Raw genomic sequence first — 17,222 nt, 5'->3', positions numbered from 1 at the left:
TTAGAGAAGAGCAGTATATTAACTTTTAATGAATCCCTGACTTTTACACTGACTTCGAAATCAGTAAGCTTTACCCTTTTTATCAAAAGGTCGTTTCATAATGGTATTCAATCTCCCAGTAAAATTGAAGTGTTACAATTAGGCTATAATGTTGATTTCTGAAGGTGGTATTATTAATGGCTTTTCCCAAGAGCACGCACAACAAGCACACTTGCTTTTTTTTCACACTGCATCAAACCTGAAAGTCAAGTAGAGAAACTATCAATATCATCTGTAAAGTCTTTGGAATGAAACGGATAAGGTTTGTTCCAACAAGCTGCTGCATTCGAGGTGAAAAATCGTTAGTCTGCCACGAGGTGCCACAAAATATTTTTCTTTTCTGTTGTGTGCCTTAAGCCTAAAAAGGTTGGGAACCACTGGGCTACACATAGGCTACCATTTATCAAACTTTTGGACAAAAAAAAAAACATTCTTTACATAAGATGTAATGAGTATGACTATGCCGTTAAGCCCTAAACTCCGGTCATTTGCTACACGCAAGTGACGCAACCACGCTGAGATATCCACCAAAGCAGCGGCTAATATCAAGAAAGCCATTTGTACGAGACCTTCTGGCAGCCTCTGGTGGAATCCCTAGCAAACAGTGGTGCCACGAGGCGTGGTGTGAACAATGGTCAAGCAGCACATCCCCACTTCCACAAGTATTCAGATCCCCGCCCGAGAACCAGCTGGGCCATGGCCTCTCTAGACTTGCCTCATCAAGACGTAACCGTTTGCTCACTGGTGTTGGACGCTATGGTGCAGACATGTTGCGTTGGGGCTTGGCAGAGAGTGCTACTTGTGAGTGTGGTGAAATGCAGACGGCAGCCCACATTATCAAGGATTGCCGGCTATACAGACCTCCTCATGGTATGAAAGGCCTAGTTTCTATCGATGACGACACCAGGCAGTAGTTAACCAACGGATGCCCTGATATATAGCGACAACACGAGAGAAGAAGTATGACTAAATTATTATAAATTGTCTGAATGTTTTGAAATAACTTACTTAATCAAAATTGTTATTCTTTTGACTACAGTAACCTTTCTTTCAGTCTAAAACTGAAGCCAAGATTCAAAAACAATTTTGTCGGTAAAATGTGGCCCGCCAAGATCAAAGCACAACAAAATCCTGTCAATGCCTAGAAAAACTTGGTCACCTCTAAACCAAACGCAATCTAATTTCTAAGTTGCAAAATGTTTTCTCACCAAGCATTTCAACAAAATTTTGTGAAAATTTACTTTTGAAATCCTATCAATGAGAACTGATACAAATCTTCAAAATAATTAAGTCAAACTGAAAAAGTGTTTTAAATTTTGTTCTAAAAAATTCAAACCTAGATAAGTTAAATCGGGAGGTGAACAATTACTTTGGTTAATTACAGATCAGATTCAGAACAATGGAACAAATGCAGACTCTTTCTCAGTTAGATGCCATGCTTAACCGATTGTTTTTCTTCTAAGTTGGTCAATGGCTGTTTAGAAACAATGAATGTAACAAAACTGTCCGAAACAAATAAAGCAAGTATTTGCTTCCCGTAATGTGCTTTGTTTGTGCAATAATTATCTTATGTTGTGCTTGCATCCATGTGGTGTAGAATCTGCTTTGAGCCTATGACACTTCTCTGAATAACTAATTTTTTCTCTTCAAATTTTTGACCGGTTGTGATGCGTAATCTTTCACTTATCATTTCGTATGTGAACAAGATAGGCCTAAGCAGTTTCTCAAATGTTTCGATTGGACCATATTTTTGTTACTATACCGCATGTTTCTCTAGTGTTTCTTTACAATATTTTTCTTTTGAAGGACTATATGCATAGATGGAAAAGTTACTTATTTTGTTTTGATCATACAACACTGTAGTGTTATTGCACGGTTATGCCTGTAATTATGGTTACATAAAGCAAAGCATACTAAAAAATTACATACAATTGGACAATATAAACGTTGAAAATTCGAATAAGTTTAACTTTAAACCTGAAACTGATTTATTGCGACTTCTCTTGTTGCTTTTACTTATAAAGCATGTTTCTCTGTGTCATAACATAATGCAAAGCTACATTATATTTCAATATGTTATGTTTTTGCTGAATCACCATTGCTGGTTCATCTACCTGGATGCTGCTTCATACTTACAGTGAATAGAGTTCCTTCTTCTCAGTCGGGAGGTGTGAGTTCGATACCCTGCTGCGGCACTCGAAGAAACTGTTACACACTCAACGCAATGGATTTGGCGTAACAATGTAACCTACTGGAATGCGGCTTTATATGATCGGGCTAAAACTACACGCTGTGTAAAGCGCTGGACGTAATGCGTATCTGAAATTGAAAGTAGCCTACTACTAAAAAATGCCACTTTGGTCATTATCATTGAAGCCTAATTATAGTTTTAAAAATGTTTTTAGAAGAAGTATGTAAAACTGGACTTGGTTGTAGCCTATTTATTTGTAAAAGTCATTGGTACGGATACAAATTCTTGGAAGGATAAAAAAAAAAAAACGCTCTAACCTGCAATATATTTATGTTTAGCCTATACCAATTTGAATTTGGTGTGGTTGCTGTATTTATATTTCATATTCAACAGTTTGAAGCCACCATCTTTAAATAAGCCAAATAGCATCATGTATTCTTTGCCAGGGAACAGTGTTGATCTCAGCTCAGGGTCGGCAACCTTGTCAACAGAAGAGCCATTTTGCTATATCTTTCGGTAGATATGACCAGCGAACAGCCACAAAACGTACTAATGTATAAATTAAAACTAAATCTTTATTATTTTCTAACAGCCTATCACTCAACTAGAGCTCATTGCTGCATTATCATGTAGGCTACAACTACTAAATAATGCTTTGACACCGTTTTATATTTTATTATAATAATAATCAAACGCAATTTATATTCTAAGTTTTATAAAATAAAAGAGGATGCCACATCGGAGGAGCTGAAAAGCAGCATACGGCTCCAGAGTTTCGCTTGTACCAGGTTTCCGATCCCTGGTCCAAGTGAAGACAGCACAAAAAAGTTAAAGGTTTTCCTTTTCAAGACCAGTTCTATATTAGGACGATAAAGATTAAAAAAACAAGCCAAATTTTATGACCCAAAAATTATTTTGTAAGCACTTAGATAAAATGCAAGCTCATGTTTACATTGAGACAGAAAAACTAATAAAACGCAATGACTTAATTTAAGAAAAGTGCGGGCCCATATTTAAAAAATAAAGCAAGAAAAAATAGGAAAGATATTATATTCAAATCATGGCTTGGGTGAGATGTATTTTAGATGCAACAAGTTTTATTGTTTGTACGAAAGACAGTAAAAACACAGCAACAAAAAACGAGGAATGTCGACAAAGTCAATTAAGATATGAATTGCTTAAATTGATTTAACACTCCATCTTCTTCCAACACCTCAGTGCAGGTTTGGAGTTGGGTTGTGGTTTTACTGCTAACTCCTGGCTTATCAATTGCTTTGTGCCAACACATTGTTTCCGCATCTGTTGAGCATCGAAGCGTTTCGGAATTTCCCAAAGCAATTTGTGCTGCACATGAAAAAGGTGTTGAAACGTAAAGGAGTGAGAAAGCCTTGCAGTTTTCAATAATAAAGCAAAGTAGAGGAAAGAAGCAGTAGCTTGACTTGATCAAGCAACATCTCCTAATGCTCCGTTAGCTCAGTCGTTAAGCACCCGACCCAAGATCAGACAGCGCTGGTTCTCAGGATGTGCGCTTGAGCAAATCATTTCAGGACTGCTCTCCATTCAGCGGCACCTAGTGGATGGAATAGTTTCCAGGCACCAACATTTCAACAATAATCGGAAACTTCACTCTGCCAATTTCGGTAACCGGCACTGCGTCAAAAGCCTTTACAAGTATGCGAAACTACCAGGAATAACCTATCAAGGCTTTGTCAGTCCGAGGATAAAGATTTTAACCGAAACGAACCAAAAACAAATTAACGCGCAAATCAACGCGCGTAACTAGAAAAAAATTAAAAGTGAAATCAGCAGGCTCGTCGTCGTCGTGTGAGCCTCTGGGGCCGAGGGTCTATCCTTTTACCACCCCAAATTCACGACGTTCCCGGAATACACTGGAAGGTTACTAAAGAGCAGCCAGTCCTTGGTTTCGTCATCCATAACACGCTGACCTTCCACTCCGTTAGGTGGCTTGAAAATGGTACAGTCATTGATGGTGTGGTCTGCGGTCTGTTACTCGGCACCACATTCACATTGGTTCATGGTTGAGCAGAAAAGCCCGATGCTCGTACGGAGACGATTGAGGCGCACCCATGCCTGTCTTGGTAGTATCAGGTCGATGGGGCGTGTGTCGGCGTCGGAGATGAACAAATAGAGTCTGATGGTGCTTGACTTCCATTTAGAATTCCATTTATGGTCCGCCCAAGTAGCCGCATGGAGAGAGAGAGAGATGTTTGTTTACTTGCCTTTCTAATACGAGTCGAGAAAAAGAAACACAATTACATAAAAATCAAAATATAGCAATAGAAAGAGCAGAGATGTCTTGTTTATCAGCTTCGTTGATCAGAAGTTGAATGGCTGGCACGAATAGGTGTCTTGATTTCAGTCGACGAAGGTGCTCGTTTGGGAGAGCAGAGATCTTGTGGTGGAGAAGGTGGTTAGGCTCCAGCGCCCGTCGACTGAGGGACAGAGTGGCTTCTTCGCGACGAAGCTCAGTGGGTTGGATGCCAGCGAGAATGGGGAGATTGTCCAATGGTGTGGGACGCAGGCATCCGGTCACTGTGGGCAGGGTGCTGTTTATTGCAGTGTCGATGTTATGGCAGTGAGCACTGCGGTACCAAACAGGTGCACAGTAGCCTACTCTTCTGAATAGTAGACAAGGGCTAAGGCTGCTATACGCAAAGTGTCAGCCCTCGCTCCCCAGCTAGATCCTGCCAAGCGCTTGAGTAGCGCAGCGCGGGATGTCAGTTTCTTGCACAGTGACACTAAATGGTGGCGGTATGTAAGCGATCTGTCGAGTGTCACCCCAAGATATCTTGGTTCAGGGCAGAAGGACAGAGGCTAAGCTGCCCTGAGATGACATGTCATTGAGTAGCTTAATTTATTGGATCAAATGTTTATTGTTATGTCCATTGACTATTCCGTTAGGCTGTACAAAGTTACTTTGGTTTTGTTGGCGGTTTTGCTAGGAATTAAAAAAAGTCTACTTAGCATACCATCTTTTCCGGCAACTGTGATCTCTCCAATTGCTTCCTTCTGCTCTTGGCCTTTACCGATCACTTTTAAGGTGATGTAGGATTTACTGAGCTCTTCTGCTGTGAAGCCTCTCACAATGAAGACGTGGTTCCATCTGAACGATAATAGAAACACATAAACGCCTAGACCTAACAAGGCTACGACAGCAGAGGATCAAATAAGGGGATCTATTAACATTTTCAATGAGGCTAACTAAATGCTTGCATTATGTTCTCGCAGTTATAAATTGTAGGCTACATATAGGCTACACTTACACTTCATTTAAATTACAAATGAAAGTATGTACATGGCTGCAAAAACTATCAATATTTAAAAAGCATTAATATTGTTTAGATCAGGCTTATTTTATATTTATTTTAAAGTTCTCTAAACAGATAATTTAACATCGACTAGATCACCCAAATCACATAAATGACATACACTTCAAATAGAAATAAAATCAAAACCAAATTGATCCTCTTAATTGTAGGCTAGTTGCAGAGATTCTTAGAAATCCCTGGTGTAGTTGGCATAAATATTAGCTTGAAAAAACTAAACAGTACGTAAATTATCCAGTAAGTTCACTGTATTGTTTCGAGTGCAACACCTTTCACCTTGCATATCCTTTCGATAATAAGGAGTATGAACTTTTCTGAGTGACATGTGTTTCTCCAACATCTGCTTGAAAAGTGCATTTCACTTTACAAGATAAAAATCTTTCTTTTCCATCTTTCAAATGGTTGAGAAGATGCTTTCCTTTACTCACTGTGACGAAAAGTTCAGGCTCTTTTCCAACTTCTTTTTGAAAAAAGCTGAAAACTTTAGAACTGCTCGCTTTTTCAAAGACACTGAAGTTTTCGAATTGTCTAAAATATATGCAACGTTCAAATATGGAAGTTACACGATATATCAAAAAGTAAATTGAACAGAAAAAATCAAACATGAAATCCAGACCACAACTAGCTTATAATTTCCTTTGCTGTTTTCATAGATTTGGATCATGGTAAAAGAACTATTTTCTGTGTGAATAAATCTATCGCAAGAGCCAGGAAATATCAGCGTTATCCGCGCAAGTGCTTTTCACAATAGGTTATTTGATCTTGGAATAACAACTTCTGATTGGAAATCAGCTATGATGGGTTTGTAGTACAATAATTTTAGCAAGACAAACATGTTCACGTAGATTAGAAAGTAGAAGTGTTATAAAATACATACTGCACAAAAGGAAAGCACAGGATCTTGGATCCTGCTTTGTAGGCTATGCATTTTTGCATTTTAATGCATGGTTTACATTAGTCACGGATCTTCTGTAAGACTAGTTATAGACTTATGCAATTAGTCTTCAGCTTGTGCTTTTTCTTTCCAACCTTTCATAAGAATCGATTTTTCGAGTTTTTCCAACGTTTTCAACAGGAAGTGTGAATCCCAACTTTACAGATATTTCTGGAACCTGTTTAAAATTAAAGTAAATTTAGTAAGCCCTACGTGGTCTTTTCGCGAACTGGAAACAGACCAAGTGTTTCCAGCCTTAGTGATTTAGTTTATTATGAACCAATCTGATTACCGGTACTTTTTTTAGGCTACCAGTTTTCATTTGAAGGTGCAGCTTCATACAATTCACGGAAAGCGTCCACAGTTACATTAAAAATTTACCCATATCAGAAAAGACTGGTATCTGCACTGTTTGTTATCATTACTGACCACGCACAAAGCCGACATGAATGCAAAGCGTTGCAAATGCTTGTAGGCTACTATCAATTATGGTCCTACTATTAAAACTTTAAACGTAGCCTAATTGTCATGCTGTCAAAGCGTAACTCAGACAGCAAATCAACCGTTTTTTACATTGATTTAACGTCTGCAGGCGTTGAATTAATGGAAAAAACGATTGACTTGCTACCTGAGAAGGTTGCAATTGTCATGTCATGTAGAAACAATGTGAAACACAGCAAGTAGGCCAAAGCAGGAAGCCAATGTTTTATTAGCGATTTAAATTTTGCAACACATGCTATATTTCACTCACTTTTTCTGTTTTTTACAACGACAAAATCCTAAATCCTGTAGTGCTGTTTAATTTCATCCATTTGTGGCACAGCAAAGTAAGCCTACAATCAAAGCTCCATTTTGCAAAGACTTTCAATTATTGTTTAAAAATACTTACAAAAGAAAACTTACCTGCAATTTTTTACGTATTCTTTTTTCTTCTACGATCTCTTCAAGTCTGTTGTAATAGGAATCGAAGAAAGAGTCTTTTTTATCCTCGATTCCTAACGACATTCGCCTTATCCTTTCGCTCACCTCTACACTTTTTTCCCATTTTCCAGGATTTTCGTGTCTGTAAATACAAGCCTTTTCAAGCAAAGTTACGTTCTTTGGGAGCGTTTTTGGTACGGAAAGCTTTAATTTCACTTTCTGCTTCATTTTTTTCTTTAATTGCAAGGCCTTTTTCACATTTGCTTTGTTACGATTGTGTTTAAAAACTCTTTCTGCATTTTCTTGTTTTCGTAACAAATTGTCTGTCTGTACGAGTTGATATCTGTCGTCTGCTTCCGAAAGTGGAACTGCTTCTTCAAAAGGAATATTTTGAAGAAAGATTCTTCTCAGGTTCTCTGCAGGGATACAAAAGTCAACCATGTCAAACGGTTTGGGTTAACGTGTTGTAAATTTTCCTACAGCAAACTAGACGAAGTTTTAAAAATAGACTGAAATTCGAGCAATCTCGTACAACCCAGCAATCCAAACGTGATATGATATTTTAGCTTGAAACCGCTTTGTACCGGATAAATCCAGTATTTTGTTTGCTGCATGGTAAAAACGTGCTAGATCGTTATATGCAAGAGGCCGACAAAGTACAGCAAAGCGACTGAAACTTATGATGTTTCAATTAATATTTTGCTAATATCATGCTTTTTTGTGAGCGGGTTGAAAACAGAAATTGATTTATATTCATTTAACTCCATTTAACCTAATTATTATTGATTCCTGTCACTAAAACCATAGATTGATCATCACCCTTGCAAATTAAATAAGCTCGCATCCAAATATTTTATATATCTACCTTGCTTGTGAAACAATAAATGCTGTTAATACTACAAAAATTGCTCAATGCCAAGCGAATTACAACAAAACTAGGTACTAGTTCACTAAAAACCTTAACAGCCTGTTTCACCTTAATTGGACCATCAGAAGAAACTTATTCAAATAGAATCTATTGTAAGTTTCTTAATTCTTCTAATGATCCTATTGAGGTGAAACAGGCTGTTAAGGTTTTTAGTGAACTGGTAACTACTGTAATTTTGATTTACCTTGTTTGTCATATATCTTGATTTTTACAAAAGCTGCTATTTTAACCAAGCGGCAGGTCCAAGTAGGCCTCCTAAAAACTCTGACATAAAAAACCTATAAAAGCCTATTTGACTGCAGCAGAGGTTCTCGAACTTTGCGTTGCGACGTCCTGGTGTGTCGTTTCAATTTTTCAAACTGGACGCACCATGATTCCATTTCGTATTTTACCGTAACTCAATGTAATAAAATAAAATGCTGACAAATACTACTGTATTACTCTGATATGTGCATTCTAGTTCATTTTTATGAAATCTTAGCAATTGATGACGATTCAACAACCACATAACACGACGATTCTAGTTTACTTCGCCGCTAGACAAATGGCTGGAGACACAAATAAATAAATAAGAAATTCCTATCGCTAGATGCGTCACAAGCCCAGCAAACTTTTTCAAAAATTGTCCCAGAGAAAAACGTCTGAGAACCACTGGACTTCATAATAACATCCAATGGAGCAGAAAGTCCGAGTACCTTAGACAAGGAAGAGAAAAAGGCTGGAAGATGTACAACACTTTTTCAGTGATTTAATCCAAGATACGTTGCTAACGGCGAAATGATATATCTTCTGCACAAAGACACAAACAACGACACAAAATCATATATTCTCAATTTAACAGAAGAAAACGTGACCCAGTCTATGCACTGAAAGTTGTGTTTGTACAGTAGTTTTGACAGTTAAACATATCAATTTGTTTTTTGTTTTTTTCGAAATAAAAATAAATACGTGAAAACAATTGTTAAATATGTAAAAAATGGCCTTAAAAATATATATTAACTTTCTATTCTCCTAAAAACACTTTTAATTTTGATTAATTTTAATTTTTTATCACTGCATATATGACAAGTTAAAGAGTATCCAACAAATAGCTCTTCTTATTTTCAGGTCATTTTCTTACCTTTCCACCACAATTAATCTAATCCAGATTTAAAAGTTGTCAGCTTAAAACACTAAAAAACAATATTTGGAAGCGGGCTTTTGGTAAACGTGAGTTTTGAAATGTTTGACCAGATTCAATAAAAAAAACATAGAAAGTCACGTCCCACATCTGACATTTGGTAAAAAATTGTCATTACCACAAACAACACCAGACACGTTTGATTTTTGCGTTAGCTTCAATGCAAGACAACTCTTGTTTTGTTTTTTCTGTATTTGTTGAAAATGCATCCAAGTTTGAATGTCCACATTCAACGGTTTTTCCTACGTTTTTCTGCTGTCTAAGTAATTAGTTATGATGTCACCGTTCAAGTAAATTCATGAGATTTTATCTTAACAACAGGTACAAGAGACTACAAAACACAGGCTTTTTCATATTGCCTATTTTGCTATTGCACCACGTGTTTACTTTGACACATTTTATAACGAGAATATAAAATGAAAAAGCAGTACTGCCCTTGCAACACCACTATTAAGTATTATTAACCTCAAATTTTATAGCATAGATAAAAATGTTCATTTAAACAATACCTGGTTCTTTAAGTTTAAAGTAGATACATTTCTTACAGCAAAAAACATGTTATGTTTGTAAAAGTGTGGCTGGTTGTATTCTGGAACGTTTACAAACGCGCCAAAGATAAGTAAAAATACCGGTATTTAGCCTATAAGCTATCTGATTTCCGCAATTAGACAATTAATTTGATGTATGCAATTTCATATATTTTTAATGCTAGAAAGATGGATTGGAATTTATATCCCATTGACTTAATTTTTTTACAGTATTCTGTTCATGCTTCGTCGACAAATTTGATTTTGTAGAACATATGCATGAACATATGCTATGACCAACATCCAGGAGTGGCAGCAAAGAGCATAAAATGCAAGACTTGCAATTAGATGTGATGTGTCAGGAAACTTGTGTTGTTAATGCCACGCTTCTCCCCTGTCTTCGTGCTCAAGAGTAGGCTATGTTGAGTAATCTTCTATACACATGTTGCCGAATGAGATTGGTGGTTTCCATAAGATTGTTACTTCAATTTCTCTGATCCCTTCAACCAAATATATCTAATCCATCAGAAGTGGGTAATAATTATACCTAACCCTGTAACATGTCAATAATATCTTCAAAACTGTTGTGATACAGTTGCAGGTAACGACAAAATTCAAAATAATTTCCTATAATTACACCCTTGTCAAGATCGCATGCCAAGTCTGAAACTAGCTGTAGGCATCACATGAACAAAAGTTTTAGTTGAAAAGTCTTTTGCTTTGTTGAGCTATAAAGAGCATGCAATGCTTTGACAGATCGATATGTCGGAGCAGGATTGGCTTGTGACTGTGATATGGACGGGGCGCTACTTGGAAGTTTGTTGTATCTCCATTTGATACAATAAAAAAAATGGTAACGTGAAGTCGATTTGCCGTGGCAAAGCAAAATATTGAGTAGACTACCCATTAGTAGAGAATCAGTAAATTTGTTGTAAGCTAATTAGCAATCGTGATTTGCAGTTGAACCATGTGTTGATGGTCAATTGTCCGAAATGCCTTTACTCCATTTACTGCACAAATGCCTGCAGTTAGCATGCTTCCTTGATTACTTTTGCACTCCTTTTGTCACGTGTACTCCGCGAGGCAGTACTCTGTTCTATTCGTATCATTTCATTCTGGCAGGCTAGCGAACAACAGCTTCTTTTGTTCTAGTTCTAGTGTTGAGTTTAACAATCTTACGTTGTGTATTTTGTTGCAGAAATTGCGATTCGATCATTTTTCTTTTGTTAATACATTTAAGAAAAATAACCGTCTTTGTTCATGATCGAATCGCAATAGGATAAGGTTAATCTAAAGAAATTTGTGGAATGGTGGTGATAACATGCGCCTTTCCCAACTGTAATTTTGAAACAGCCGACGTGCCCGAAGCGGTTGCTTGTGTGGTGCTGCAAAGTCACACGTACAGTCATGCTGCTACGACGCGCAACGTTCCAGCGCCCGAAAACCTTGGTCCGAAGCTTATTCGACCTACTGTTGACATTGGAGTTTCTCCGGAAGAATGGAACGTGTTCACCAGAAGATGGAAGGCTTTCAAAGAAGGTTGCAGAATTTCTGATGAAGCAGCTTCAGCCCAGTTATTCCAATGTACCGGCCAAGCCCTAGGGGACAGCCTTCTCCAAGCTGACGCTGAAACAGTGAGTAAACCTGTAGATGACCTTTTGCTTGCAATGCGACAACTGGCCGTTATACCTGTCGCCACAGGGGTGTTACGGACAGAGTTTATGGCTATGCACCAAATGCGCGATGAAAAATTTCGCGCTTTTGCAGCTCGTGCTCGAGGAAAAGCGGATATATGTGCTTTCACTACTACATGTTCTTGCGGCCTGACAGTCAGTTATACAGATCACATGATCCGAGACACACTACTCAGTGGAATTTCTGACAATGAGATTCGTCGCGACATGATGGGAATGGACAAAGTATTGTCGATTCCCATTAACGATATCATCGCCCTTGTCGAGAATAAAGAAATGGCCCGCAATGCGGTACCATCTCATGACGTTTCGGCAGTGTCGACTTTCAAGCGCAAGAAAAGCCAAAGCCCTATTCCAAGAGACCGTGGACACATCCAGGCAGCACCCTCCTCTCCCAATTGGTCAAAACAAACTCACTGCCCTAAATGCAATAGATTATTCAATCGTTACAGAGAAGGCCCCAGAGGTTGGAACACTACGCCTTATTCACTTTGTCTCGAATGCTTTCGGTCATCTCGTCATAAAAACAAATGGGGCGCTCCTCCTAAAGATGCATCAGTCGGAGCACTCTGTGCAGCACCTACTGTACCTCAAATAGGCACATTTGTCTCAACACAAACTGACATCGTAGCCCGAGACCCAATGTGCTCAACAATTCGTGGTCCTCACTACACATTCCAAAAAGGGCATTGGACACCATCCCGCATGCGAGAACATCCCACAGTTCGGGTAGACATATCTATGGATGACTCATGTCATCATGGCAGTTACACTAGCGTGATAGCACAAGCAACAGCAATCGCAGATACTGGTGCCCAAATAAATGTATGGTCACTGAAGAACTTTGTGCAATCCGGCTTTGGACAAGAGACCCTTGTACCCGCACCAAACCTAATAGCTGCAAATCGCTCTACTATTTCCATTACAGGAGCATTTCGTGCCATCATTCGGGGTACAGCGCACGGCTGCAATGTTGAATGTCGGAGCATGATTTACATCAGTCAAGACGTTGACAAGTTATACTTATCTCATGACACACTATTGCATTTAGGTGCCCTATCCTCGAAGTTCCCAACTCTAGGGGAACATCAGATCAAGCAAGAAATGGCGCACAATCTTATCGAACCAGAAATCAACGTCGTCAGACTTGTTAACGGTGGCTGCACGTTACCCAGCAAGCAACTGGAGTCGTGCACTTGTCCTCAACGTGGTGCAGTTCCAGCTCCCCCAACCAAGCTTCCGTTCCCGTGCACACCTGAAAACAATGACAAGATGGCAAACTGGCTACTCCAGAGGTACGCCGCATCCACTTTCAACACTTGCCCGCACCGCGCGCTACATTGTATGGCTGGTCCTCCCATAGAAATACATGTTGACCCCAACGCGAAACCAGTGGCTGTTCATACACCAGCGTCTATCCCCTTGCATTGGCAAGAAAAAGTACACGCTGATCTCCTCCGCGACGAGGCTCTGGGAATCCTCGAAAAAGTCCCCCACGGCGAACCCACCACATGGTGTCATCGTATGGTTATCACACGCAAAAATGATAGCTCACCACGCCGTACTGTCGACCTTTCCCCCTTAAACAAATTCTGCCAGAGAGAAACCTTCGCCTCTGAAGCTCCATTCCAGCTATCCCGTCGTGTCCCCAGAAACACTTGGAAATCGGTGACTGACGCATGGAACGGCTATCACAGTGTTCCACTGCGTCCTTCTGATCGGCACCTCACAACTTTCATCACTCCCTTTGGAAGATGGCGCTACACTAGGGCACCGCAAGGATTCCTATCCTCTGGGGATGGCTACAATCGCCGTTTCAATACCATATTAACTGATTTTGTGCGCAAAGAACGCTGTGTCGACGACACAGTGTTCTATGATAGCGAACTGGAAGAACATTGGTGGCGAACCATAGAATTCCTCACTTTAGTGGGACGGGCGGGCATTGTCCTTAACCCTGACAAGTTTCAATTTGCCCAACGCACCGTAGATTTTGCTGGATTCCGTATCTCAGAAGCAATGGTCGAGCCCCTCCCTAAATACTTGCTCGCCATCCAAGAATTTCCAGTCCCGAATAATATCACAGACATACGCAGCTGGTTCGGATTAATCAACCAAGTAGGAAACTATGCTCAACTGCGTGACCTAATGGCACCGTTCAAGCCGTTCCTTAGCCCAAAGCATAAGTTCGAATGGTCTCAGGAGCTGGATTCCGCATTTGCCGCCTCCAAATCGGCAATTGTTGACGCTATTCGCCATGGGGTAGAAATCTTTGACCCCTGCCGTCGAACATGTTTGCGCCCTGACTGGTCTAATAAAGGCATCGGATATTTCCTTCTCCAAAAACATTGCGTATGTGCTTCCACTATACCGGACTGCTGCTCATCAGGTTGGAAAGTGACTCTTGCAGGATCCCGATTCCTCTCATCGGCCGAACGACGTTATGCCCCCATAGAAGGCGAAGCCCTAGCAGTTGCGTGGGGCCTAGAACAGACAAAGTATTTTACGCAAGGCTGTGATAATTTGGTTATCGTAACGGATCATAAGCCATTGGTAAAAATATTCGGAGACCGTACGTTGGACGAAATCACTAACACTCGCCTGTTTCGTTTAAAACAGCGTACACTAATGTGGCGCTTTGATATCGCACACTTACCCGGCACAACCAACTGCGCAGCCGATGCTGCCTCACGTCATCCAGTATCATGCGATCTCATTGCTGTAGCGTCGTGTGCAGAAAATAATGTAGCAGAAATGGCGCTGGTTACTACCATACAGGCAGATGCCGCCCATACCTTTTGCTTGCAATGGTCTGAAATCGTTCGGGAAACAGCCGCCGATCCAAACCTTAGCAAGTTAATGGTAGCTATTGAAACGGGATTCACCTTTCCCAACACCGGCGACATTCGCCCATATCTCCCCTATCGTGACGGGTTCTTTGTTGAAGACGACGTTATTCTATATCATGATCGTATTGTTGTACCACCATCGCTTAGGCCTAGAGTACTCTCAACGTTGCATGCTGGTCATCAAGGTGTGTCTGCCATGGAACGACGGGCACGTGCTATAGTATTTTGGCCCGGTATGACTAATGATATCCATGCTATTCGTGATTCGTGTACATCATGTAATCGTAATGCTCCATCTCAAGCAGCTCCTCCCCCGACGCCATGTGATCCCCCAGCTACACCGTTTGAGAAAATTTTTGCAGATTATTTTGACTATGGGGGCCGTCACTTTTTGGTCATTGGGGACAGATTCTCGGGGTGGTCGGATGTATTTGCCACGCCATCAGGATCGAGTGCCGCAGGAGCAGCTGCTTTGACTCAACTTTTGCGCTCGTACTTTGCCACGTTTGGTGTTCCTGAGGAAATATCTACAGATGGGGGTCCCGAATTTACTGCTGCCGTTACTGAACTCTTTCTTAAAAATTGGGGTGTGCAGCACCGCATATCGTCATCTTACTTCCCTCAATCTAATGGTCGAGCTGAGGTGGCTGTCAAAACTGTCAAACGCTTGCTCATGACTAATGTGAGCCCAAACGGAGACCTGAACAACGATTCCTTCTTACGTGCATTGTTACAGTTGCGTAACACACCCGATCCTGACTGTGATATCTCTCCAGCAGAGATCGTGTTCGGTCACCCTCTACGCGACGCATTCGGTTTTGTAAACCGCCTAGTCAAGTTCTCCAATCGTCACATTCGTCGTACATGGCGGGATACATGGAAGGCAAAGGAAGACGCCCTTCGTCTGCGAGCTGGTCGAACCGATAAGGCGCTGTCTCAGCATACTCGTCCTTTACGTACTTTACAATGTGGAAACCGCGTATTTATCCAAAACCAAAACGGTAACTATCCTCGAAAATGGGACAAAGTGGGAATGGTTGTCGAAACGTTGCCGCATGCCAAATATGTAGTGAAAGTTGACGGGTCGGGCAGAATCACAAAACGGAATCGACGTTTCTTGCGAGTAATTCCACATACTAAAGCATGTGCCGATCCCATCCCTCCTCAACCAAACATCAATGCTCACCCACAGAGCCTCCCATCATCTTCTTTTGTCCAGCCTCCTGAAATGGACTACTGCCCTCCCCACCCTCCGCATCTCGAGATAGGCCCTAGCCCAGAAATTGGAGAATCACCGATGTTGCCTCTCGATGCAGATCACAGTCCGCCTGCACTCTCCTGCCCCACACCAGCCTCAAGCCCGAAGCTTTGTGAGCCACAGCACTCACCGGAACCTCCAAAGCAGCCGCTACCTTTCGATTCAGTGGAACCAACCGAACCCACAAGTGGAGTCCCTCACATTGAAAAATCGCCTGTTTTGCGCCGTTCTACGCGGTCCCGACGGCCGGCATTGGATTTAGACGCATCCTCTGGTCAATGGGTAATCAAGGGTTCGAGCTCGTAAGTCTACAGTTTCGCCTTACGAGCTGGGGGGGGATGCACAAATGCCTGCAGTTAGCATGCTTCCTTGATTACTTTTGCACTCCTTTTGTCACGTGTACTCCGCGAGGCAGTACTCTGTTCTATTCGTATCATTTCATTCTGGCAGGCTAGCGAACAACAGCTTCTTTTGTTCTAGTTCTAGTGTTGAGTTTAACAATCTTACGTTGTGTATTTTGTTGCAGAAATTGCGATTCGATCATTTTTCTTTTGTTAATACATTTAAGAAAAATAACCGTCTTTGTTCACATTTCATCTTCTTTTAATAGATTGAGTTTCGCTTTTAGCACCATGATCGTTGCTTACTTCTTCTTTGCACGAACCTTCTTCGCTCTCCAAGGGTCGAGGGGCTCTGCTTTTATCACTCTTTAGCAGTAGAGGCAACTTGGTCTAAATTCTCGAATGTTTGGGCAGATGTCAAGCAGCTACTTAATTGATTCGTCATCCAGTTCACGCAGAACACGCACTCCATTTGGCGCATAGTAGATGACGCAGTTGCAGATTGTGTGGTCTGCGGTTTGTTCCTCCTTGCCACACTCACTGATCGCAAATAGAGACATCCCCAATCACACTTGATGTGTATATATTAGTGGTATATTACCCTACAAAACCAATTTATACCTTTTTTATTGATATACCAGTAAAATTTCAAAGTAGCCTAAGGGATTTCTTCATGATATAATCCAGGAGACAAACTTATACGTTGATTATAATAATTGTATTTCCATGATGTAAGCTGTAGCTAGATGTCAATACAGTAGCAATTATAACAATGTTACCTTATGTACAATGTTACCTTATGTACAATGTTACCTTATATACAATGTTACCTTAACAATAATTATAATGTTCGAATTACATGTTCAATTGATAACCACTCAAGCAATATATATACATTCATACTTAAATCAGAGTGGAAACTTTTCTGTACAGTTCAAAACACTCGGATTCCTACTTAAAACTTTGTTTGGGAAGAGTTCTCAGAAACATGTTTGTATTGCATCGTCCGAAAA

General features: G+C 40.5%; 1 protein-coding gene across 1 annotated transcript; it reads right to left on the bottom strand.

The window, feature by feature from the left end:
• Positions 1-2,967: 2,967 nt before the first annotated feature.
• On the bottom strand, positions 2,968-7,533 carry LOC145783863 (uncharacterized). The gene is made up of 5 exons (XM_082595618.1): positions 7,415-7,533; positions 6,607-6,689; positions 5,854-6,105; positions 5,221-5,354; positions 2,968-3,574 (listed from the first exon to the last, which is right to left on the bottom strand). The coding sequence occupies exons 1-5, from the start codon at positions 7,514-7,516 to the stop codon at positions 3,393-3,395; spliced, it is 753 nt and encodes a 250-aa protein (XP_082451744.1). The 5' UTR covers positions 7,517-7,533; the 3' UTR covers positions 2,968-3,392.
• Between the last annotated feature and the right edge of the window lie 9,689 nt (positions 7,534-17,222).

Source organism: Aplidium turbinatum, chromosome 15, assembly GCF_918807975.1.
Source record: "Aplidium turbinatum chromosome 15, kaAplTurb1.1, whole genome shotgun sequence".
NCBI lineage: Eukaryota > Metazoa > Chordata > Ascidiacea > Aplousobranchia > Polyclinidae > Aplidium > Aplidium turbinatum.
Note: the sequence above shows the minus strand (reverse complement) of the source record. Positions and strands in the feature narration are given on the sequence as shown.